Genomic DNA, 22835 nt, shown 5'->3' with positions numbered 1-22835 from the left:
ATGTGAGGCGTCTGGTAACGCACCCTGCTAGATATTTGCAAGAACCTTGGCCACGATGACCGGTGGCTCCCATGATGTCTAGGCATGTCCCGATGCGGGCACTCGAGGTGGACTTCGTGGACATATGTCATCTACTGGGTGACCCAAAGTGGACTTTACCCGTGTGGAGCGAGCATGAGAATAGGGAGCTCGCCGACGTGGTTCATGGCATGGGTTAGGCCAATCATACTGGCAAGAAAATCAATCTTCAGGAGGTGCCGAATGACAGTAATCGGTGACTTCTCGATGATGACCTCCCCTATCCCGAGCCTCCTCCTGCCACTACTGTTGATCGTGCATCCCCGGGGCTTGGTACTAGTATCTTGCTACCGGCGTAGAATGTCTATGATATAGGTAAAGAACATAAGGACATGATGTACAAACTGCATATTCATTGCAGAAAACATCCAGTCTACCAGGCTGTTGTTTGTACCTCATGATGCAGGCCTCGTCTCATAGTCTACCCCGCATCCGGCGCAGAAAAAGGGAGTAAGGATTGATATACCATTCGAATAGGCATGTGAACTTCTTCTAATCACTGTTCAGCTTCTAGTGATATTTAAATATATAAAGTGAGATGTTTCTAAAGCTGATTACGATATTCTCCTTGAACAACATGAAACTGTACCGTGAGATATCATTGGGATTTTTATAAATATATGCCATCTAATGCTAAAATGCTTGTATCTAGCCCTTCATTCATCCTTTTCTCATCACATGTGACTTTGTACCTCCCTTCATCATCAAGTAGCGGGATCGTCTCGTCAATCATCTCAAAACAGTGGTGCACCTGCTATAGCAATCGCTCGAGCACCACGTCGATAACAAGCCGTTGATGATGCCGCGGACGTTGCAAACACCTTGTCCCACCATGTATTCCACTCTATTGCCCGCTGAAGCACATCCATCAACACCTCCCTCTCATCGTACAATGCTCGCTCCACCCCCCTCGATGACTGCGTGTTCTGCGCCTTGCCGGGCGCTTGAATCGTCAGCCTTTCTTCGGATACGATCCAGTTGCGCCGCACGTCACTGATGATGTTGTCCTTGAAGCTGGCGACGAGGGGGTTCATCTTTCTCGACGTCTCTGGCTTAGACTTAACCTGCTTCTGCTGCGGATGTACCTTGTCTAGTCCTCTTTTGAGAGCTCCGGGTGTCAGGTCCATCTCCTCCTCCTCCATGTACGTCTCTACCCAGAGGGTAAAGGACCGGCATTCCCCAAGCAGGCATCTGACATCATCCAAGCCTTCTGGGGACGCCTCCAACATGTGAAGGACATGGATGGAAGGCCAAAGCATGTTCATGATGCCCAAGAATTGCCCAATCATGTGTATCCCCGTGTTGGAGAGCGGCCTCCCGTCCTGCCTCCGGCTGCTCCGCTCCACCAGACCATCTATAATGGCCCCAAGTGTGGCCATAACGTGGCGCAAATTCCCCTCGGTCAGCTGTTGGGGGGCAACGTTGCCGTCCAGGTGGATCCAGCAGCTATGCGCATACACGTCGACGAGGAGCGATGAGGCTTCTTCATCGGCCGATGCTCGTATCGCGGCGGGGAGCATGTTGCCGAGAACAAAGTTGAGGATCCCGGGGTCCTGAAGCCCGCACCGTAGCATGCCTACCTCCTCCCCCAGCTTGTCATTCATCATGGCCAGCTTAAAGTTGTTGAAGAGAAAGAAGAATAGCTGATGCGCTGTGCGGCTGCCGTCGCCCTCCTCGGTGAGGCGGAGGCCGTACGAAATCATGGCCGCCACCTGGAGTTGCGGGTCCCGCACAGATGGCGAGTATTCCTTGCTGATCTGGTAAAAGAAGTCGTCGACGCTACAGATGTCAGATCCGTGCGCCCTGATGAGTGCAATAATGTCTCGTACAAACGACACATAAATTCCATGTTCGGACGCATCCTGCTCCGCCACCGTCTTCAGGTCGCCCTTGATCTGTTCCATGACGAGTTTGAGCGTCTTGGAGTCTTCGGCAATGACAGCCTTTCTAACTCTCGGCTCCGCGTCCCTGACTGACCTTCTCATCGATGAGATGGCGAATTGGAACAGGTCTCGATTCATGTTGTAGTCGGGTGTGGTGGCGAGGCCGACGACGGTATCTGGCACAAACTTCTTGCCACGGCGGGCTAGCTGCTCGGCCAGCTCGTTCTCGAACCCCAGCGATTCTCGAGGTTTGACAATTGAGAGCATCCACAGCTCCCGCAGGGTGAACCCTGCGTCGCTAAGGTCGGTGCTGTCGTTGTCGTCGTATCCATTCTTGAGAAGTGTCGCAACGAATAGGCTCAGGTATCGCCGTTCTTCGAGGCCCAGGAGGTGGGGTAGGGCAGCAAATATGCCATGTTTTCCGGGCTTGAACATGTCTGAAAGTCTCATGACACACGCATTGGCAAAGCGTAAGCCCATCCTCGCGCTCAGGACCGTGACCTGCTCCAGAGATGCCGCCCGGTCGACTACCGCAGCAGGGGTGGCGCCCAAGCCTTTCTTAGCCGATCGAGGCGAGAGCACTCGCCGTGCCATGGTGAAGAAGCTCTTCGCTAGGTCCTGATGCAAAACAAGCAGAGCATCGTCGGCTTGTGCCGAGTTGAGTATCTGGCTCTCGCTCTGCTGGCTCTCCTCCTCATCTTTGAACTTGTCCACGTGGGCGAGAAAGACGTCGAGTGTCGACAGAGCCGCCCTGAGAATCGCCCAGTCGAGTTCAGGGGGCACGTCCGAGAAGTGTTGGAAGACGCGCTGCAGCTGTAAGGAACTCATCGCAAATGTGGCCGTCTCTAGGTCGGGAGTGTGCTTCATGACATCCAGGGAGGCCGAAACGGAGAAGTGGAGCACATCCATGGTGGCCGTCTTGTTCATGGCCACCATAGCGTTGATCATGTCCTGGCTGATGGTTTTGGTGACATCCTTGGAAAGCCCCTGAAACTGTCGTTCAATGTCGGCGGCAGCCTCGTCGAACTGCTGTATCATCTGCTGGAAACATGTGTTCCTCCACTGATTGAATGGCTTGAAACATATCGTCGCCTGGCCCGTCGCAACAATGTATCGCGCCAGCTGGCTCCAGGCGCGCATATTGATAAGGCAAGCTTCTTTGTGGGAGCTTGCAGGCACAACGAGTCTCTCGAGTAGACCGACACTCGGCCGCTGGTCCGGAGGCGCAGCCCAGTAGAGGGTGCAAAGAAGGTCGTGATGGTTCCGAAGGGCGGCTAGGTCCCGCTCATGGATTCTCTGCTCTTTGAGGTACTGACGGTTGTGGTTCGGAACTGTGCGTGCGACCAAGTTTCTGATATCTTTGGTGGAAGAAGAATCGCCGCTTTCCTTGAGCTTCAATATGCTCAGCGCCACAAGTTTGAGGAAGATATGGAAACATCGATCTTCTGGCTCAACCTGAAGCGATGGATTTCTCGACAGCTCTTCGAGGAAGCGCGGTGAGCTGTAAGACTCCTCGTTACGTAAATGGGCGAGGTTCTGAGAGCCAAAAAAGTCGAAGATCAGGCCCACTATACTCGAGCAGCGCTGCCACCCCCATTGCTGTACGAGGTAGTGACAGCGTGCCACAAGCGCGCGACAGTAGTTATTGAAGCTCGGCGGCTGGCGCGGGTTGTCCCGGTATAGTTGAAATATCCTCTTGAGAATCCTCTGGGGAATCCCCCAGCCATCTGTCGTGTTCTGATACCGACGGCCTGGGACCAAGACGCCCATGTCATTGAACTCGATCAGCGGCAGGAGAGTAAACATGTCCTCCCATAGACGCTCGTGCTCCCGCGCATCGACACTGGAGACCAGTCCCGGTTGGACAAACTCAGTCTGCACCAAGTCCCAGAACGAGGCACGCGGGATCGCTGCAATTTCAAGAACACGCAATATCAACACCCATGAATGGATACCCATCGCTGTCCCTGTCGCATCGGTCCTCAAGCCTCGTTCACGGAAACGAGAGTTCTGCAACTCCTTATATATCGTGCGCATACTGTCCAACCCCAGCCGCGATAGGGCCTTCACGATCACAGCTGCGACGGCTATCAAAAGCTCCTCCATCTGGAGTTTCTCGCCCATCATAGTCGGTTCCTTCTTGAGAAGTGCCCAGGATCGAAAAGTAGCAAGGACCAGGCGGTCACAGGCCCCTAGAAAGATCCTAGCACTATTTCCCGAAGCAAATTCTTCTTTGGCGATGCAGGACAAAGCACGACTATTGAAGCTCTGGACGATTTCGATAAAGCGACCGACAAAAGCTTGGAGCTGAGGCTGTGAGTTAAATGTCAGGGAGCCTTCGATATAGACAAGAATATGGTGTGCGGTGGTGACAGCAGAGGGGGCGTCATGCGCTTCCACTCCAGGTAATGGTGTCTTTTCGAGTTGCTCTGCCATATGGTCGAGTACGATTCCCATCTCCGAGGATACCTGGGCTGACCATGGACCCCATCGCATCGTCTGCTCTCCTAGAGTGAATGTTGCTCTAGGCCACACAGTATCATCGCCGCAATCTGTTCCATTGCGAGGCTCGCCGTGCAAAACTCTCTCAACCATGCCCGATCCCAGAAGTGTAGATTCATGAAAATAGACGCCCACATCAAGTGGGAACATCTCAAAATGGTGGGTAAACTGGGTCCCGTAGCTTCCAAGGCCTACTAGTTTGGCTGTTTCCGTATCGAGGCGTGAGGGTTGCGGTTGCGGAACTTGAGATGGGGCATATTTGGTGGGCAAGGGGTCGTTCGCGTGGGAATATTGAGGTGCTTCAATGTCAACCCGTTGAGGTGGCCTGCCCTTCTTGGTGGGGCGTCGTTGTTTGGGTACTTCATCCTTGCTGTTCTTGAAGGATGGCCTGTCAGTGGATAGGGATGATGTCCTCAGCAAGGTAGACGGTTCCGGCGTTATCGCATGGCCAATGTTGCTGTCTGAGAGCACCGAGCTTGCAACTGTTGACTCGAGGTTTTTCGATCGGTACAGACGGTCGAGGAGTCTCTTTCCGGCGTGGAAGCTAGTCGCATTCATCTCCTCCCTGTAATCCATCTCGAGTTGTGCTGGTCTGACACGGGGCGCAGTAGCCTTCACAGCACTATTTCTGGTTCGTAGTTTTTCTTTCTCGGTGTCATCGTTTCCATCAAGGGGCAGCTGCAGCTTATGAGGAACATTGCGATCAAGGCCCAATGTTGGAACAGCCCTCCTTCGAGGATTCCCAGGAATCCAGGTGCTTGGCGATGTAGATTTTGGTGCATTGGCAGATAGTTCAGTCAAGGTGCGCAGCTGTGGCCTGGCCTGTCTTGTCCTCTTAGCTACCGTCACCGACGGACGCTGCTTAATAGATCCACTTGTCCAATCCAAGAGAACTGATGCGGCGTCAACATGGTCCGCCCTTGTTGCCATCCGGATTGATTTCTTGCCAGGCTTAGACCGGCCCTGGTCTCGGCGACCTCTAGCTGTGCGAGCGGCAATCTTGAGGAACCTGGGAGCATCCGGCTCAATGACGTCGAGAACACTAAGCTGTGGTGGCCGAGGGCGTTGGGCATGAGTCAGGTTTCCTGTGTTCCGTGGGTACGCTGACTGCTGGCGAGTCTTCTTTGTCTGTTTCCTCGCTGCTGACGATACCTTGGCAGCTGGCCGGGGCGTGAACGAGCTGGGGAAGGCACCAGTAATCTTGGGTTGCAATCTTGCTTGGATCATGGTCGGCTGGGACCCACACGTCTTTGGACGTTTGGAGGCTTTCTGGAACGCGTCTGCGACGTTTGTTTGCCGCTTATTTCTCGAAACCATAAAGTTTACAAGGTCTTCCTCCACGATAGAAATACCATCATCCATGTCATCTAAAGCGCCGCCATTATCGGGGATCGGCTGAAGATGGAGTCTTGTCTGTCTGTGAAAGGTATCATCGGTCGTCGGTTGAACTTGGCTTGGTTGTGTCTCTTCGTCATCGGTGTCTTCGAAGAGAAACTTGTCGTTGATTGTGCTGGGATCTGCCTGCCTGCGCTGGGCCACCCCTCGTCGGTGGTTGCGCTCAGGGGAGTGTTCCAAGCGGCGTTTCCTCATTCTCTCCTGGACCTTGTCGCAGCCCGGCATCTGGTCGATTCGCAACCAGGAGGCGGGTAGCACGCCTCGTATGCGACGGCTATTCTGGTGAACTATGTCAGATCCATCGCCAGAGTCGTCAGAGTCTGTCGAATCGTCGGCTTCCGAGCCGTCTACTTCTGGTCGTTCCGTATCTTGATCAGAATCACTGTTGATGACCAGCGGCGCAGGAATGGTGGAGGCTGTATGTTGCGAGGGCGTAGAAGCCGCCTGATGCGTTTTCCGTACATGCGCTCCAGTGCCTCTTCGAGCATGCGGAGGTGACACATCCTCGCCTGCATCAGGGGATGGCTCGTCAAAATCTTCATATGGGTTAGACGAGTCAGGAGGCCTGATGAAGGCCTGATGTGGCTTAAGAGATTCAGGGCTCTCGGCAGGGTCTGATAACCTCGGACGCTTCTTCGTCGCCGATTTGACAGAAGAAAGTCTCCGCTTTGCAGTCTTCCTGGATAAAGGATTCAGACGACGGTGCTTTACCAAATCCTGCAGAGACGGCAAGTCATCGCCATCCAAGCTAGTTCCATCGGTGTCAACATGAGAACGCCCTTGGCTGCTCAGCGGGCCACCACGATTGTTCAAAGGAGAGGTCTTGGCGGGTGAGGAAGAGTCGGGAAATCGCAGCCCGTCCATCAAGTCATCGTCGGAAGCAGGCAATTGGCTCTCATCTGTGGGCTGCTGATGACCGATGGAATCCTGACTCTCTGGTTCAAAATCTCGCTCTTGGGAATTTCGTTCTTGGTGTCGTATCTCATGCTGGCGGTGTTGGTAAGAGACTCGGAGAGGGCGTAGACCATGCTGCCGCCACTCATTATTGAAACGAGCCTGCTCCATGAAATATGGGCGCATCTGCTCTGGCTTCCGGGTCCTCAGCGAACGCTCATATTGGAAAGCTGCTCGCCTAACCTCCTGCAGTTCGACATCGTGTCCAAGAATCTGGCTCTGGGCCGGCGCCTGTGTCGAAATAAGTCGTAAGGGAGTCTCGGTGCCATCGGGCTCGGAAATGTGCGATATAGCCTGGGTACTGGCGGTATGTAATGTCGGTGTCGGCCTCGGGGTGGCGGACGAAGGGAGGGGCAGAGAAGGGTCTTGTATGTGAAGCGGGACCACCAGTTCCTCAATTGGGGGGAGTTCTTGGGATGATAGAGGTGGGGAAACCGGTGAGGATAGTGGTGAGGATAGAGGCGAAGACCAAGGTTCGGACTGCACAGGTGCAGGCTGAGCCGGAAGCTCCTTTGGCCTGGGAGATGCATGTAATGGGAGTGGTGCTGGGGTTATCGGGGGCCCTTCTTGGGAGGAGGGGATATCCCAGATATCTTTGGCAAATGTCTTTGCAACATCCAGGTCTGGCAGCGGTGCTGGTAGAGGTGAATGTGCAGGGATCGGTGCCCCAGTCGGTGGCTCGACTGGTAGTTGTTCTGGAATGGCAGTTTGTTGGCTGTCGAAGCCATCGTCGTCCTCTGAATCGGGGATTTCTCCCAGTGTCCTCCAGTCGACCATGGTCCGTCTATGGTCATGGTACCGTGCAGGACCGTGCCTCTGTCTCCATTGCCGATGTATTCTCACGTGGATGTCCTCTCGCAAAGAGCCGAGGTGATCGAGGCAATGATAATGCCAGAGTAAAGAGCGTAAAGAAACTTGGGGAATGTGGGGATCTCGGACTGGTGCAAAAGCGAAGTTCCAAGGAAGGAACGATTGGTAATACCTATGAGACGTAATACCTTCCTCAGTTACGCGGTTGCACGTCTTGGTGGGACGCGTTTGGCTTCTGCGGTTCAAGGGTGGAGCTACGTCAATGCATTATGACAAAATTCTGCGGTCAGACATTTAGTAATTCACTGTCGCACTTATTTTGTCATCATCTCAGTATGGCAATTTACACCCCTAACAACAAGTGGTGATTCGATCCATCTTCATCTCAACGACACTGAACCGAAAATTCGCTCCGACTTGCACCATACAAAGTGCATCCGTCAGCTTGCCCATCATGAGTGCCGTTGCCAAGATTCTACCATTGGGGTTTGCCATTGTCTGTGGCATTGCTGGAGGTGAGACAGGAAAAAAAGAGACGAAAACCCCGGTGAGCCTCTTTGTGTCCCTGGTGACCAAACTAACTCTCACAGGAGTCTACACGTTCCAGCCTATGTTTGAAGAAGCCGCCAAAAAACAGCAAGCCGACGCTCGAAAGTATTTTCTTCTCACTTTTACCCTACAGTTTGTTTGATTGTTCTAACGGATCTTTCGACTAGATTGTCACCGCCACCCACGCAACCTATTGCTGAGGCTCAGAAAACAATAGACAACAAGGACGGTGGTGGCTCATCGTGAGATGGAAGAGAAATGTGTGATTCGAAAGTGTACAATAATAGTTTTGAGAATATACCGTCAAGGATAGAACCAATTGATACATGATGGAACGGTCTTCGGAATCGTTGACGGAACGATTAGGTGCCATGACTGGATGTCCTAACGGGTGCTTCCGGCGGACCGAAAGGGCGCAACGCGACACAACTTTGAATGAGTAGTACAACAAAGATGCATTCTCAAAGCGCGCAGGCTGTACTGCAATGAAGAGAGGCAAATAACAATGTATTGCTGCATCATGTATCAGAAAAGTGACAAGAACATCCTTTTCCAGTTTCTAATACCACCAATATCATTCGTGCCCTCGATACCCATGTAGCCGGAAATCAGACCATATCACCTTTTTTAGTCACGTGATTTGACTTAGTCATCCAGGCCGAGAGCTTCTGCCTTGCACCAAAGGAAATCATCGACTTTCGCTCCTTCCCCCAATCCGCTTCATCCCGAAAACCCTCACGCCCAAATCCCAGCCAGCCCTCGACCGCGGACCTTTTTCCCCTTTGTCCAATTGCGACCGTCGAATTAATTCTATACATTGTTCTCCTCGTTCATTCTAATAATTCACAATGATGCGCACTTCGGCAACCAGCATGGTGCGCAACGGCGTCGTTCGCTCCTCGGTCCCCTTGGCCGCCCGCCGCGCCCAGTCGACTCACGCCATCTCCAAGCCGACGCTGGCGAACCTCGAGAAGCGATGGGAAGGAATGCCTCTTCAGGAGCAGGCTGATCTCTGGATGGCCCTCCGTGACCGTATGAAGGGCAGCTGGAAGGATCTCACTATTCAGGAGCAGAAAGCCGGTGCGTGCTTTTGCCCTTTTTTTTTTTTCTTCCCTGGTGGAGTGTGAGATGGGAGGGAAAAGAACACTTTCCCTCACCACCAACCCATTCAATCCAAGGCGATACGGAATGCATTACTTTATGCCTTCATATTGCATTGGATTGATTCCTTTTTACCATTTTTACCCCCAATCCCTCAATCGCCCTTCTCCCTCGCCCCGTGACTTCCGTATCACTGTGGCCTCATTGCATTCGCCGTGGTCAGGTCGAATCTCGGGTCCACTATTGGCTGATGGCTCTGCCGTGGGCCTCGCGCCATGCGGACCAAACCCGACCCGATAGTCTTGCACTTACCTGCACTGTCTACTCCCTCTACTCCCCCCCTCTTGCCACATTACATACCACATTTCTCTTTCTTTCCCCCATGCTCGATTCAGTTGACTAATATTCTTCTCTTCTATAGCTTACTGGATTGCCTTCGGTCCCCACGGTCCCCGCGCTGTAGACCCCCCGGGCACCAACGCCAAGGTCTTCTGGGGCGTCGTTGCCGGCCTCGGTGTCACCACTGTCCTCTTCGCTACCGCCCGATTCTTCGCCAAGCCTGCTCCCCACACCATGAACCAAGAGTGGCAGGAGGCTGCCAACGAGCAGCTTATCGTGAGTCACCATCCCACATTCCCTTGGGAAGGAAGATGAAGAACAAGAATAAGACGGAAGAAACAAGAAACTAACAAGATATCTACAGCAACAACGCGCCGACCCTCTGACCGGTATCACCTCTGAGAACTACAAGGGCCCCGGCCAGGTCCAGTCCCCCCGCAAGATTTAAGGGCCTTGATTGAACCTTCTAATCGCTTCAGATCGAGAGAGCTACCTTGTTCTCAAAGAAGAAAAAAACCAACCACAACTCTTATAACTCCTATCCTTATTTCCTTTGTCATAGAAAGCTACGGGGTCAACGAAGACGCACACAAGGTTATTGGTAGGAGGGAAAAGGAGGTCGTATCTTGTTGTAACTGTGCCCCCCCCCGGTGTGCGTCGTGTAAAATTTAAAGAACTAGTTCATAAGAGAAAATGAGAAGATGCAAAAAAAGGTCAAAATCTCCCGGTCAACTTCTGTCTTGATCTGCATAATTGTTTGTTCTGTCGTTCATCACAAGGTGCTATTAACCTCCGCTCTGTCCCTCTTCTCTGTACCTCTCAAGAGTGTCGGTTGTGGACGTCTGGGTAGTAGGCCGCGGGTTTATCATCTCCTCCTCGAGCCTTCTATCAAGCTCGAACCGTCCATCCTTGGCCCAGTACGCTGCCTTCTCTGTGCCCTTGACGCAGGCCTCAGTGATGAGGACATACGGCATGGGGGCTTCGAACATGGCCTCGGCGAGGACCCGTTCAATCTCCATCTTCAGTCCTCGGGCTCCCGTGCCGGCCGACTCGGCCCGCTCGGCGATGGCGTACAGTGCCTTCTCGGTAAATTGCAGATGCGAGGGGTACGTCTCAAACAGGGCCATGTACTGCGCCGACAGGCTGTTGCGCGGCTCCGTCAGGATGCGGTACAGGTCGTCCTTGGAGAGGGGGCTCAGCGTGCAGATGTTGTGCAGTCGACCGATGAGTTCGGGGATGAAGCCAAAGGCCTGGAGGTCCTCGGGCGTCACGAGATCGAGCGGTGTGAATGACGATGCCTCCGCTCCCGAGAAATGCGGCAGATGCGAATACACTTCTTCGGGGAGCACGTCTCGACTGCCCGTCGACTGACGGCCCTTTAGTGCGCCGCCAAAGCCTACTGATGGCTTGGATACACGTCGGGCGATGGCCTTGTCCAGGCCTACAAAGGCCCCACAGAACACAAAGAGGATATTCTTGGTGTTGATGGTATACTGGTCCACCTTGCCACCGGGAGGACCCGCCGGGGAAGATGATGAGCCACTAGGGTTCAGGTTTGTGGTGATCGGGGGTGCCGACCGTGACGATCGATTGTCCTTGACATTGATCGTCACCCTGGTGCCCTCAATGAGCTTAAGGAGCGCCTGCTGCACACCCTCGCCACTCACGTCTCGTCCCGTGGATGTCTCTCTCCGCGCAATTTTATCGAATTCGTCTAACACCACGATGCCGTGCTCCGTCGCCTTGATGTCGTAGTTGGACTCGATAAGTAGCCGCTCGATGCATGATTCGACGTCTTGCCCTATGTAGCCGGCTTGCGTGAATGAGTTGCAGTCGCAGATGGAGAAGGGTACGTTTATTTTCTTGCTCAGAGTCCTATATGCTCTGTCAGTAACATAGTCGTCTATATTGGAGCGTAGTGCGGGTTGACGTACTCAAGAATATAAGTCTTGCCTACGCCCGTGGGCCCTATAAGAAGCATATTGCTCTTATCGATCTGGACAGGTTCGTCGGCGGACATGTCCTCAGGCGTATATAGGCTGTTTTCAAACGGGTCTTCTGCCAACTCGTTGGCTTCATGTTGCTGTTTCGCAGGCTCATGAGGACCTGGAAGCTCCTCTTCTTTTCCCAAGACGTCAGCAGGTTGGAGAGGCCAAAAGGCACCTTCGCAGGTTTTCTGCTGACCTTGAACAGAACGGGCCTCTCGCCGACGCTGGTGCCGCTCGCGGTCTTTGACTAGCATCTGCCTCATGACCTTTTCTCGCCGGTTGCGCTCCTGATGCTCATGGTGACGCCGCCGCCTCACCGTCTGATAGTGGTTGAATATGGTGGTGCATATCGCCTTCTTGGCCCTGTCCTGCCCGACAACGTAGTCGTCCACCCGCCTTTTGAGGTCGCGTGGGTAGAACTGCGGCACCCCGAAGCTGGCCTTGTTAAACATGGGACCCTGCCCAGACTCCTCTGTTGGGTCATAGGTGCCCACGAACCCAGAGTTGAAGTCTCCCTTGCCCCGCGTCGATGATATTCCCCGCGTACCCAGCAGCTGTCTCTGGCGGGTCCGGCAGCCCGGTCGGGCCAGTACTGTACGCTGAACCCCCAGTGAACCCCGGAGGGGGATAGTCAGCGTTTTTGACACTATATACATGGTCGGCCGGCCTCTTGTTTCACATGTTCAGGCCTCGGAATCCGTGATGGCGAGGAAAGGAGGCTGATGTTTATCGCGGATCGTCGCGTTGCTGCGCTCTCGGGGCTGAGAGTAAATCGAGCTCGCAATTGGATAGAGTACGGACTGTAGGCCGACAGGGTAAAGCTGGCACAGTCCGGATGTTCTACTGTATAGAGTTCAGATACTATAGAGGAAAAATAATGATGAACTCCAGGGACCTCGGGCCAAGATGTCCAAACAAATGGTCAGTGTTTGCGTGCTTGATTGAGTCCCGATTGTCGGCGCAGCTTGGAGAGGGGTGGGGCGCTTAGTGCGTCACTTCTGTTGACTGGCGATGATTGATAAATAATTCACAGAGGAGTTTACAGTGGAGCTTGGGGTGGTTGGGAGGGGCGCTTAAGCGATATCAGGCGGTCTAGATTGTGCATTAGTAGTCTAGTGAGGTCACGCTGCGGTGCCAATACTGTTTCTACACGGTACCACTAGATGTCAGTACGGTCACAGAATTGGGAACGATGCTAATGATGTTACAAGAGGTGGTCCTCGCAGTAAGCGGCGATCTAGGCAGTAAACTGTAGTTGCACTCCTTGGGTACAAGTTTTTGGCACCAGTTTAAAAATTTAGCACCGTTCCACCCTTCCTGCACTTACGGATACGAAATATTACTATGGTGCGGTGATTGATGTCAGTGGGGCCACCCACCTTAAAATGCTAGCAGTTCTTGATAAAACAATAATACGAAGTACTGAGACCTTGTCAGCCCAAATCTTATCGGGATCCGGATAAGCTGATAAGCATTCCCCGAAAACGTCCTGTTTATCGATAAAGATTTCAGTACGATCTGCCAAGAAACCAAACATCCAGGAAGTCGGCCTGGTTCGCATACAAGTAATCTGTACATGTATGTACGGATACGGGTATGTATATGTACTTGTAGTATGCTAATAACAGTAGTAGCTACTCAATATTTCCCAGGTACAGTTCGTACAGTTCCCAGCTTCTTCTCATTTAAATCATACCACAATTTCTCGTCCTGGACTTTGTGTAGTCTTCCATCGACTTGTCTCCAGTTGCTCGCTCCTCCCTAATTGATTGATTGACCTGGTCCTTCCTCCAATACGTAGCAGCAGCTCCCCGCCACCTCCTCATCCAACTCCAGATTATTCTAACTGCGTCACCAGTTCTTACCCCGCCTCCACACAACCACATCAACACGACATAGGCATGGCTTCCAACGGTCAGGTCGTGTCAAACTCGCTTGACCCTAGTGGTACAAGGAGCTCTGGGAGCTTTCCTCAAGATGGAACTGGTATTTTGTTCTTCCTCTCTCCCCATCTACCCAATTCAAACTCTTGCTGATTATATATCACAGGCGTCGTCAAGCTCGATCCTTGGCTTGAACCCTTTAGCGAAGCCCTCAAACGACGATATTCCAAAGCCCAGGAATGGATCGTCAACATCGACGAGACCGAGGGTGGCTTATCCAGGTTCTCCAAGGTGATTAATACCCTGATTCCATCAACCTCATACCACTATGGCCAGGCCCACACAGGCCAACTGACAGAGAGCAACGTCTAGGGATACGACAAGTTTGGCTTCAATGTCGATGCCCAGAACAACATACATTACCGTGAATGGGCTCCCAACGCTCAGCAGGCCTATCTCATCGGAGACTTCAGTAAGTACTCTCGCTCACTGTGCAATGCGTGATTCTTAGCTGACTAGTGTGGACCCATTTTAGACTCCTGGAACCGCGAATCCCACCCAATGACCAAGGACTCTTTCGGCAGCTTCGACATCGATATCCCCGCAGTCGATGGCAAACCAGGAATCCCCCACAACTCCAAGGTCAAGGTATGTTCCCGACCCTTCCGGTGGCACATTGAACGTTCGGCCCGTTCACACACTGTTCCAGATTTCCCTTGTTCTCCCCAGTGGTGAGAGAGTCGACCGTCTCCCTGCATGGATCAAGTATGTCACCCAGGACTTGTCGGTCTCTCCCGCCTACGACGCCCATTTTTGGAACCCGCCGCAGGAAGAAAAATATGAGTTCAAGCATGCTCGCCCCAAGCGCCCGGCCAGCGCTCGCGTATACGAGGCTCACGTTGGAATTTCGACGTCCGAGCAACGCGTAGCGACTTACAAGGAGTTCACCAAAGGCATGCTCCCCAGGATCAAGGATTTAGGATACAATGTCATCCAACTCATGGCCGTCATGGAGCACGCCTATTACGCCAGCTTTGGCTACCAGGTCAACAACTTTTTCGCCGCCAGCAGCCGGTACGGAACACCAGAGGACCTGAAAGAGCTCATAGACACGGCCCACAGTTTGGGGATAGTCGTCCTCCTCGACATGGTTCACAGCCATGCCTCCAAAAATGTTTTGGACGGCATCAACGAGTTTGACGGAACAGATCACCAATACTTCCACGCCGGCGGCAGAGGTCGACACGACCAGTGGGATAGCAGGCTGTTCAATTATGGCAGTCATGAGGTCCTGCGATTCCTCCTCAGCAACCTACGCTTCTGGATGGAGGAGTACCAGTTTGACGGCTTCCGTTTTGACGGCGTGACGAGCATGCTATACCGCCACCACGGAATGGGCTTGTGAGTGCATACGTGTTACCGTGAATGCATATGGGTCTCAGCTAACTGGCATTAGTGGATTCTCTGGCGGCTATCACGAGTACTTTGGCCCCGACGTAGACGAGGAGGCTGTGGTGTATATGATGCTCGCAAATGAGCTCCTGCACTCGCTCTTCCCAGAGTGCATCACCATTGCAGAGGACGTGTCGGGGATGCCGGCCCTGTGTCTTCCCCTCTCGCTCGGTGGTGTGGGATTCGACTACCGTCTCGCCATGGCTGTTCCGGACATGTGGATCAAGATTTTAAAGGAAGTCAAGGACGAGGAATGGGACATTGGCAATATTTGCTTTACCCTTGTAAACCGTCGTCATGGAGAGAAGACGATTGCCTATTCCGAGAGCCACGATCAAGCGTGAGTCCCCCACACCCTTGTCGTCTTATTTCTTCCAGGCGGTTATTTTGTCTCGACGGCTATGAGCCTTTGCTAACTCACACATCACAGACTTGTTGGTGACAAGACACTGATGATGCACCTCTGCGATGCGGAACTATACACCAACATGTCGGTGCTGACGCCGCTGACGCCTGTAATTGAACGCGGCATGGCGCTGCACAAGATGATTCGGTTCGTGACGCACGCACTCGGTGGCGAAGGTTACCTCAATTTTGAGGGCAACGAGTTTGGACATCCTGAGTGGCTCGATTTCCCACGCGAAGGCAACAACAATTCCTTTTGGTACGCACGCCGCCAGCTCAACCTGACGGAAGATGAGCTCCTCCGATACCGATTCCTGAACAACTTCGACCGCGAAATGAATCTCTGCGAAGAAAAATACGGCTGGCTCCACGCATCGCAGGCTTACATTTCTCTCAAGCACGAGGGTGACAAGGTGATTGTATTTGAGAGGGCAGGCATCGTGTTCGCGTTCAACTTCCACCCGACTGAGAGCTTTACCGATTACCGCATTGGCGTTGACAGAGCGGGCACGTACCGCGTCGCGCTGGACACTGATCGTAAAGAGTTTGGGGGGTTCAACCGCATCGACAGCAGCACGCGCTTCTTTACGACGCCTATGGAATGGAACGGTCGCCAAAACTGGACGCAGGTGTATCTGCCCAACCGCACTGCCATCGTAAGTCTCATTTCCCGAGGTATGAACTAATTGTGTGTCCATGCTAACCGGTACCTAGGTCTTGGCTCTTGAAGAGACCTTTTCCTAACGTAATTCACGTTTACTGAATGTGTTTTTTTTCTACTTTGGTGGGTACCTAAGAGGCTCATGGGTATTTCCTTTCATGACACGTATACGAAATATATGTGATAGTGAGCGATGTAAACGCATATTTGTCGTTCTACGGGTAGTTTACAATGTAATACAATTTGCTACAGCATCATTGAACGTAGGTTTATTATTACTCGTACGTATCTCGGTAGTGCGCTAATTCCGACGTCCAACCCGAGTCAGGGGGAGTTCTGTGTCTGTTACATTACGAGATGCTGAGTTGTGTACGACGTTAAATGAATGCTGTGATAATTGCAGGTGATTATTGGAATACTGCATTTAAGATATGCTTGTAGTTGTTTTCACAACGTTTATCGAGAGAAGCGATTGAATTGAGTTTACAGGTACGAGTGGGAATGTGGCATTTACTCCAGGTTGGCAGGTTGCCAAGGTATATCCGAACCGGCGACGTCGGGGAACACAGGGTAAGCTCGGCTTTGAATTGGGTTGATGTTTACGAAGCTGTGCATTTGCTGTGGTAACGGGTGGAGAGGGGCAAGGGGACAAGAGAACAAGGGGGCCGAAACGAGGAGAAGAAGGGGGTGGGAAAAATCGAGCGAGGACTGGTTCTCGGGATGCTTATGCTAACCGTGGAGAGGGAGGGAGGGGGGAGAGACCCAGTAATAATAAGAATACAGATGAGCGTGCGCACAGAGGAGGAAGGGTACGTACCCGTACTGGAGGCACTACTCGTACTAGTATTACCTTGACTGGTACATGTACATATACGAGTATGACACAGTGTCCGTCAAACAAGCTCCAGCTCCCTCCTGACGGGAGCAACGCCACAGAAAAGGGGTAATTGAGCTTGTTGACGTATATCGATGAAAAAGTCTGGGCTGGTACTTCCATATGCCGATGGAAAATGTAACGGTTTGACGTGTATTATCAGTCGCTCGAGGAGCAGAGGACAACCTGATCCGGCCCGATGAACGGCATCATATGAGTGGAATAGGTAAGGGGGTCAGTCGGGGCCGATAATTATCCGGAGTGGGGCAGAGGACTGGCTGAGCGGTAAAATTCGGGAGAGTCCACGTGACCTGGTCCCGGAGGCAGCGAAAGCTCTAGAGAACCAAGTCGGTCCGCTTCTCCCCAAAACTACTCAACCCGCAAATTCTCCCTCAACCTTCAACCCAACCCTCCTCCGCCTCATCGCAGATCGCTCCTTGTTGTCTGGTCAAGATGTTCAAGAGGTTAGTACTCAATGAACTGCAATGAATTGGGCGATACGTTTCCTCGCCTCTCTCGTTGCCGTACGCCCATCAATTGACGAACAGGAAAGCTGACACTTGTCCGGGTAGCGGTATTTCCTCTTTCGCCCGCGCGGCTCGCCCTGCCTTCCAGGCTGCGGCTCCTCGCGCCGTCAAGCCCGCTCCCTTCCGCGCCCTCAACACCCGCTGGGCTAGCACGACTGCTGCTGGCGACGGCAAGATTCACCAGGTGCGTTTTTTCCCTCAACTTTTGTCGTCCCGTTGGCCATCCAAAGAGCTCTCCGCTGCGCACCTCCCTAAGTGTCGGCCGAGCGGAGCCGAGGAAGCCTCAGGCACAAACAATATCGGCGACAGAGCTTCGGATCACTGACAATCTCAACAAAAAAACAGGTCATCGGTGCCGTCGTCGATGGTTAGTCACACCACGAGAAACAATTCCTCAACTCGATTCGATTCAATCGATTCGTCATGTTTTGCTTGCTCAATTGACGCTGACCCCTTCTCCAGTCAAGTTCGACACTGCCAAGCTCCCTGCCATTCTCAACTCCCTCGTCACCGACAACCAGGGCCAGAAGCTCGTCCTCGAGGTCGCGGTATGATATAATCGTCGGGTATTATCGTGGGTATGGAACGGAAATGCTGATGACTTGGACTAGCAACACCTTGGTGAGAATGTTGTCCGCTGCATTGCCATGGATGGTACGTACCGAAATCCCCTCAAAAACAACTCATCGACTCCTGGGCTGTCACACGATGTTGAATTGACTATTGGCACTGTATACTAATGCCCGTCGTCTGCAGGTACTGAGGGTCTCGTTCGTGGTGCCAAGGCTACCGACACTGGTGCCCCTATCACCATCCCCGTTGGCCACGGCACTCTGGGCCGCATCATGAACGTCACTGGTGACCCCATTGACGAGCGTGGTCCCATCAAGACGGACCAGTACCTTCCCATCCACAGGGAGGCCCCGGAGTTCGTTGAGCAGTCGACCTCTGCCGAGATTCTCGTCACTGGTATCAAGGTCGTCGACCTAATCGCCCCCTACGCCCGTGGTGGAAAGATTGGTCTCTTCGGCGGTGCCGGTGTCGGCAAGACTGTCTTTATTCAGGAGCTCATCAACAACATCGCCAAGGCTCACGGTGGTTACTCTGTTTTCACTGGTGTCGGTGAGCGTACCCGTGAGGGTAACGATCTGTACCACGAGATGCAGGAGACGTCCGTCATCCAGCTCGATGGTGACTCCAAGGTCGCACTTGTCTTTGGTCAGATGAACGAGCCCCCGGGTGCCCGTGCCCGTGTCGCCCTGACTGGCGTGAGTACTCTTCCTATACCTTCTCCCGTCTCTTCCCTGTTGTCCCTTTCTTCTTTCCCTGCTCTTTTCTCGGACAGGTTGTGCTGCACATATCTGCAGGTGGCCTCGCCATCTTCCCACATCTCGACGGCTTGTAAAGTACCAGGTCGCTTGTTGATCCCACCGCTTTTCTTCCCCCGTTGCGATTCCCATCTCGCTCCTTTTAAACTTTTTTGTTCCTTCCAAAACAGGTTTCTGTTCACATCCATCGTCTTTATCACAGCCCCACAAATCCAACCACATGGTCCCACATTCTTCCCCATTCGGATACGCGCACCAAAACACCAAACCTTTGCACCCTGAATTCCACCCTGGTCATCCTGGTTGATTTAATTTATATTTCCAAGTAACTAACGTGTTCCTAAACAAACAGTTGACCGTCGCTGAGCACTTCCGTGACTCCGAAGGACAGGATGGCAAGTTCTTTTCCCTAATTCTTTTTCTGATACTCTTGACAATTTCTTGATATGCTCTACGCCAACAGCAACATGTCATGAATTGCAATAACATCGAGCGTTGTCGCTAACTCTCTCTCAGTGCTTCTCTTCATTGACAACATCTTCCGCTTCACTCAAGGTTAGTGGCATTTTCTTCGTTCGAGGATCGAGCTTCCTGAATTTTAAAAACCAGGAGATAACGGATTGGTCGAAGCGTCACGTTTCGGCTGATTCATTTTGAAATACTTACGTACTGACACTCCGCAGCCGGTTCCGAGGTGTCTGCCCTCCTGGGACGTATCCCCTCTGCCGTCGGTTACCAGCCCACCCTGGCTGTCGACATGGGTGGTATGCAGGAGCGTATCACCACCACCAGCAAGGGTTCCATCACTTCCGTCCAGGCCGTCTACGTCCCCGCTGACGATCTGACTGACCCTGCCCCCGCCACCACCTTCGCCCATCTTGACGCCACCACTGTGCTGTCGCGTGGTATCTCTGAGCTGGGCATCTACCCCGCCGTCGACCCTCTCGACTCCAAGTCCCGTATGCTGGACCCTCGTGTCATCGGCCAGGACCACTACGATACCGCTACCCGTGTCCAGCAGATCCTCCAGGAGTACAAGTCCCTCCAGGACATCATTGCCATCCTGGGTATGGACGAGCTTTCCGAGGCCGATAAGCTCACCGTCGAGCGTGCCCGTAAGATCCAGCGTTTCCTGAGCCAGCCCTTCACTGTTGCCCAGGTCTTCACTGGTATCGAAGGTCAGCTTGTCGATGTCAAGGAGACCATCAACTCCTTCAAGGCCATCCTCAACGGTGAGGGTGATCAGCTCCCCGAGGGTGCCTTCTACATGGTTGGTGACTTTGCCTCGGCCAAGGCCAAGGGTGAGAAGATCCTTGCCGAACTCGAGAAGTCCGCTTAAATTGTCCCTGTGACCTTTGAACCGGGCGGACAAACAATAAAGAACTGTCCTTAATATCTTTTTTGCGTCGCGGTGGAGAGAAGAGGAGCCAGGAGAAAGAGGAGAAGCGGACCAACCGACTGGAAGCCTCAAATATTTTGAGGGCTGTGTACCAAGAAATCGAACAAAATTCCCTCCTGTAGCCATTTTATTCAATCGGGAAGCAATTTTCCTTTGTCTTACCACAAACCTAGCACTCACTCATCTTCACTCGAGACAATATGTATATGTAAATGTAATGGCAACGAAGCGGGCCAGCTATCTAGAGGCTGTTTTGTAACGAACTGGGTCCATTGTTGATGTACATGCATGTGACATTACTCTCCAGGGATCGAGCACCCAGATACTTTCTTGCAGATACCCAATAACTCCTCCTGCTTGTCGACATTGTCAGCGCCAGAATGCGGCGAACCCTCCCCACTGGTCGTGAAGAAGGCGCCGCTGGGTAGTTTGGCGAGAGCGTCTTTGCCGGCAGCCCAGTTGGCCAGAGCGCGGGCTGACTTGTCCGCATTCCCCGGGGCTGCTGTGCCGCCCATCTTGGTCCTCACCCATCCCGGGTGCATGCTGACGGACTGGATGCCATCGGACGACCAGCGACGGGCAAACGCCTTGGAGAGCATGGTGTCGTGAAGTTTGCTATCAGAGTAGGAGTGGGAGCGAGTGATGTCGCCACGGAGAGACTCATCACCGCCATAGTGACTATCTGAGCTCATAAAGAGGATGCGGGACACGGGCTTGTCCATCAGACACGCCAGGATGTATGGGGCCAACGTGTTCACGGCAAACACAGCAGAGAGGCCATCGGGGGTGATCAACGTTGATGATGTTCCGCCGTAGCCTATGCCTGCGTTGTGAATGATGGCATCGAATGGCGGGCCAGAAGCGTTGGCATCCGAGGCAAGTTTCTTGGTCTCAGCGATGGATGATAAGTCACCGATTAAGATGCCCGCAGCGCCGGGGACGGTCGCACGAACTGAGTCCGCGCGCGCGGCGTTGCGTGCGTGCAGGACTACTTGGTGGCCTTGATCGGAGAGCAGCTTGGCTGTCTTTTGGCCTATGCCGTCGGTCGAACCGGTGATGAAGACGCGCACCATTCCGAGCGATTGACGTTGTCTACCTGGTATTGGTTTATATAGATTATTCAATTTGAACTGCAAGGTCAAATCGAATAATATATAAAGTACAATATCTTCATATCGAATACAGGTACATATAGACATGTGAGTGCCGTTGGTCTATGATATCACTGGTGGACCCCGGTTGTTCTACTGTGGCGTCATAGACCTCGTGCTTGGACGAGGGGAATGACTGAGTTATCATTGAAAACAATTGTTTCTATTGGGTGTATTTAATACCTGTAGAGGGTATCTCGAGGTATCTTGAGAGCTAATGTATATGTGTATGTACGTGTACTATGTACGTATGCTCTGTATGTCCATGTAGAATCCCCTGGGTATCACTACTATAAACAGCAAACTCTGGAACTGTTCGTCCTAATAGAAGTATCGGAATTAGAGATTCTCCTTGTCGGTGAGATCCTGAAAGGCGAGCTTGGCCTTTTGCTCGGTGTGGACATGTTGTGATCCCTCTCTGCCTTCCCATGCCTGAGATGGAGGAACAGCAGGGCACTGAAGACAACGCAGACGGCATAGAAGATAGCGTGCTCGATCCATAGCTCGAGTGAGTGAGCTTCTCTTGACCAGAGTATACGACAGTGTTACCAACGCAGTAGGCGACAAATACGGTGGTAGCCATGGAGCTCTTTGTGTGATCCGCAACGTTGGACATGGCCACGGTGATGATGAGGGAGACTACAGCGCTAAATGTCACCGTCAGCGCGTGTCTTATGATGGGGCTCGCAGTGTGGTGGTGTCATGAGGACTTCTAGATGACGGGACATTCTGTGATGGCGGGCAGACAGCACACGACGAGCATCATCAGACGTATGTTGGGTGAAGCGACTGCCACCCAACCCTTGACAAGAATGGCAACGAAGTATAGAGCCCCTAAAGGGAGCTCCCACTGGGTGGCCTTTGGGGAGGTTTGACCAAAGCTCGAGATAACCAGGGGGGCCAAGACCCGAGACGACAACGTTGACGGTACATATACACGTTATATTGTGTCAATATTAGTATGGTTTTGAAGAAAGAGAGATACGGAAAGACGAGAAGCAGATTGCATGACATATGCAGTCATATCATGATAACGACGAACCACACCTTGATATTGAGCACAGCCTCTTTGATCTTATGCACCCTTGAAGGTGGTACAGCGCACAGCCGTCTGACCAAGGCGCAGCCTCTCGACGGCAGCAGCTCTGGCGGATCCTCTGCTCGGTGTGGTTGTAATAGTCCGATACGATGCACATTGATTTCCGTGGGGATGGTGCTCTCGACGAAGCTGAGGAAGAAGTGCTAGGCGTACAGGCCCTTGTACGTCGTCACACCTGCCGTGGACATTCGACATGTAGATGGCACCTTTGATGGTGAGGGGGGATCCCTAGGATCCGGCTTATGTCGAACCCGTTGTACATATAGTGCGTACGTGTGCGGGTACGGCCCCGTCAGCATCCTCAAGTAGAAGATGGATGTGGCCTATGAGAGCTGCGACGTGTCCGATGTCCCCATCTTCGTTACCATGGTTGGCAACAGATCCAAGCTCATCCCCAGGATCGCGGCTGACCCGAGAATGGCTTCATCGTATACAAGGTCGCAGCTGATCATCATGA

At 52.8% G+C, this 22835-nt stretch overlaps 7 protein-coding genes across 7 annotated transcripts; 4 read left to right on the top strand and 3 right to left on the bottom strand.

Annotated features, from left to right (window-relative positions):
* Window positions 1-812: 812 nt before the first annotated feature.
* GMORB2_2451 (Mus7/MMS22 family) lies at window positions 813-7589 on the bottom strand (the record flags this gene model as incomplete). Its single annotated transcript, XM_035464431.1, has 1 exon — window positions 813-7589. One exon carries the CDS (start codon window positions 7587-7589, stop codon window positions 813-815), a length of 6777 nt encoding a protein of 2258 aa, XP_035319617.1.
* Window positions 7590-8076: 487 nt separating this feature from the next.
* Window positions 8077-8417, top strand: GMORB2_2450 (uncharacterized protein; the record flags this gene model as incomplete). Its single annotated transcript, XM_035464430.1, has 2 exons — window positions 8077-8276; window positions 8339-8417. 2 exons carry the CDS (start codon window positions 8077-8079, stop codon window positions 8415-8417), a joined length of 279 nt encoding a protein of 92 aa, XP_035319616.1.
* Window positions 8418-9019: 602 nt separating this feature from the next.
* On the top strand, window positions 9020-9926 carry GMORB2_2449 (cytochrome c oxidase subunit 4; the record flags this gene model as incomplete). The annotated part of the gene is made up of 2 exons (XM_035464429.1): window positions 9020-9251; window positions 9694-9926. 2 exons carry the CDS (start codon window positions 9020-9022, stop codon window positions 9924-9926), a joined length of 465 nt encoding a protein of 154 aa, XP_035319615.1.
* Window positions 9927-10396: 470 nt separating this feature from the next.
* On the bottom strand, window positions 10397-12243 carry GMORB2_2448 (ATP-dependent Clp protease ATP-binding subunit ClpX; the record flags this gene model as incomplete). Its single annotated transcript, XM_035464428.1, has 2 exons — window positions 10397-11486; window positions 11546-12243. Coding segments are annotated over 2 exons (1788 nt in total), but the record flags the coding sequence as incomplete, so codon positions are not given.
* Window positions 12244-13500: 1257 nt separating this feature from the next.
* GMORB2_2447 (1,4-alpha-glucan branching enzyme) lies at window positions 13501-16083 on the top strand (the record flags this gene model as incomplete). The annotated part of the gene is made up of 8 exons (XM_035464427.1): window positions 13501-13585; window positions 13649-13773; window positions 13855-13954; window positions 14018-14130; window positions 14192-14883; window positions 14939-15274; window positions 15365-15995; window positions 16054-16083. 8 exons carry the CDS (start codon window positions 13501-13503, stop codon window positions 16081-16083), a joined length of 2112 nt encoding a protein of 703 aa, XP_035319613.1.
* A 1244-nt stretch (window positions 16084-17327) lies between these two features.
* GMORB2_2446 (F-type H+-transporting ATPase subunit beta) lies at window positions 17328-20068 on the top strand (the record flags this gene model as incomplete). Its single annotated transcript, XM_035464426.1, has 9 exons — window positions 17328-17338; window positions 17447-17585; window positions 17747-17768; window positions 17864-17949; window positions 18013-18055; window positions 18158-18669; window positions 19082-19103; window positions 19246-19284; window positions 19413-20068. The coding sequence occupies 9 exons, from the start codon at window positions 17328-17330 to the stop codon at window positions 20066-20068; spliced, it is 1530 nt and encodes a 509-aa protein (XP_035319612.1).
* A 356-nt stretch (window positions 20069-20424) lies between these two features.
* GMORB2_2445 (Short-chain dehydrogenase) lies at window positions 20425-21201 on the bottom strand (the record flags this gene model as incomplete). The annotated part of the gene is made up of 1 exon (XM_035464425.1): window positions 20425-21201. One exon carries the CDS (start codon window positions 21199-21201, stop codon window positions 20425-20427), a length of 777 nt encoding a protein of 258 aa, XP_035319611.1.
* Between the last annotated feature and the right edge of the window lie 1634 nt (window positions 21202-22835).

This window comes from Geosmithia morbida (assembly GCF_012550715.1).
Source record: "Geosmithia morbida isolate 1262 chromosome Unknown scaffold_13, whole genome shotgun sequence".
Classification (NCBI taxonomy): Eukaryota; Fungi; Ascomycota; class Sordariomycetes; order Hypocreales; family Bionectriaceae; genus Geosmithia; species Geosmithia morbida.
Note: the sequence above shows the minus strand (reverse complement) of the source record. Positions and strands in the feature narration are given on the sequence as shown.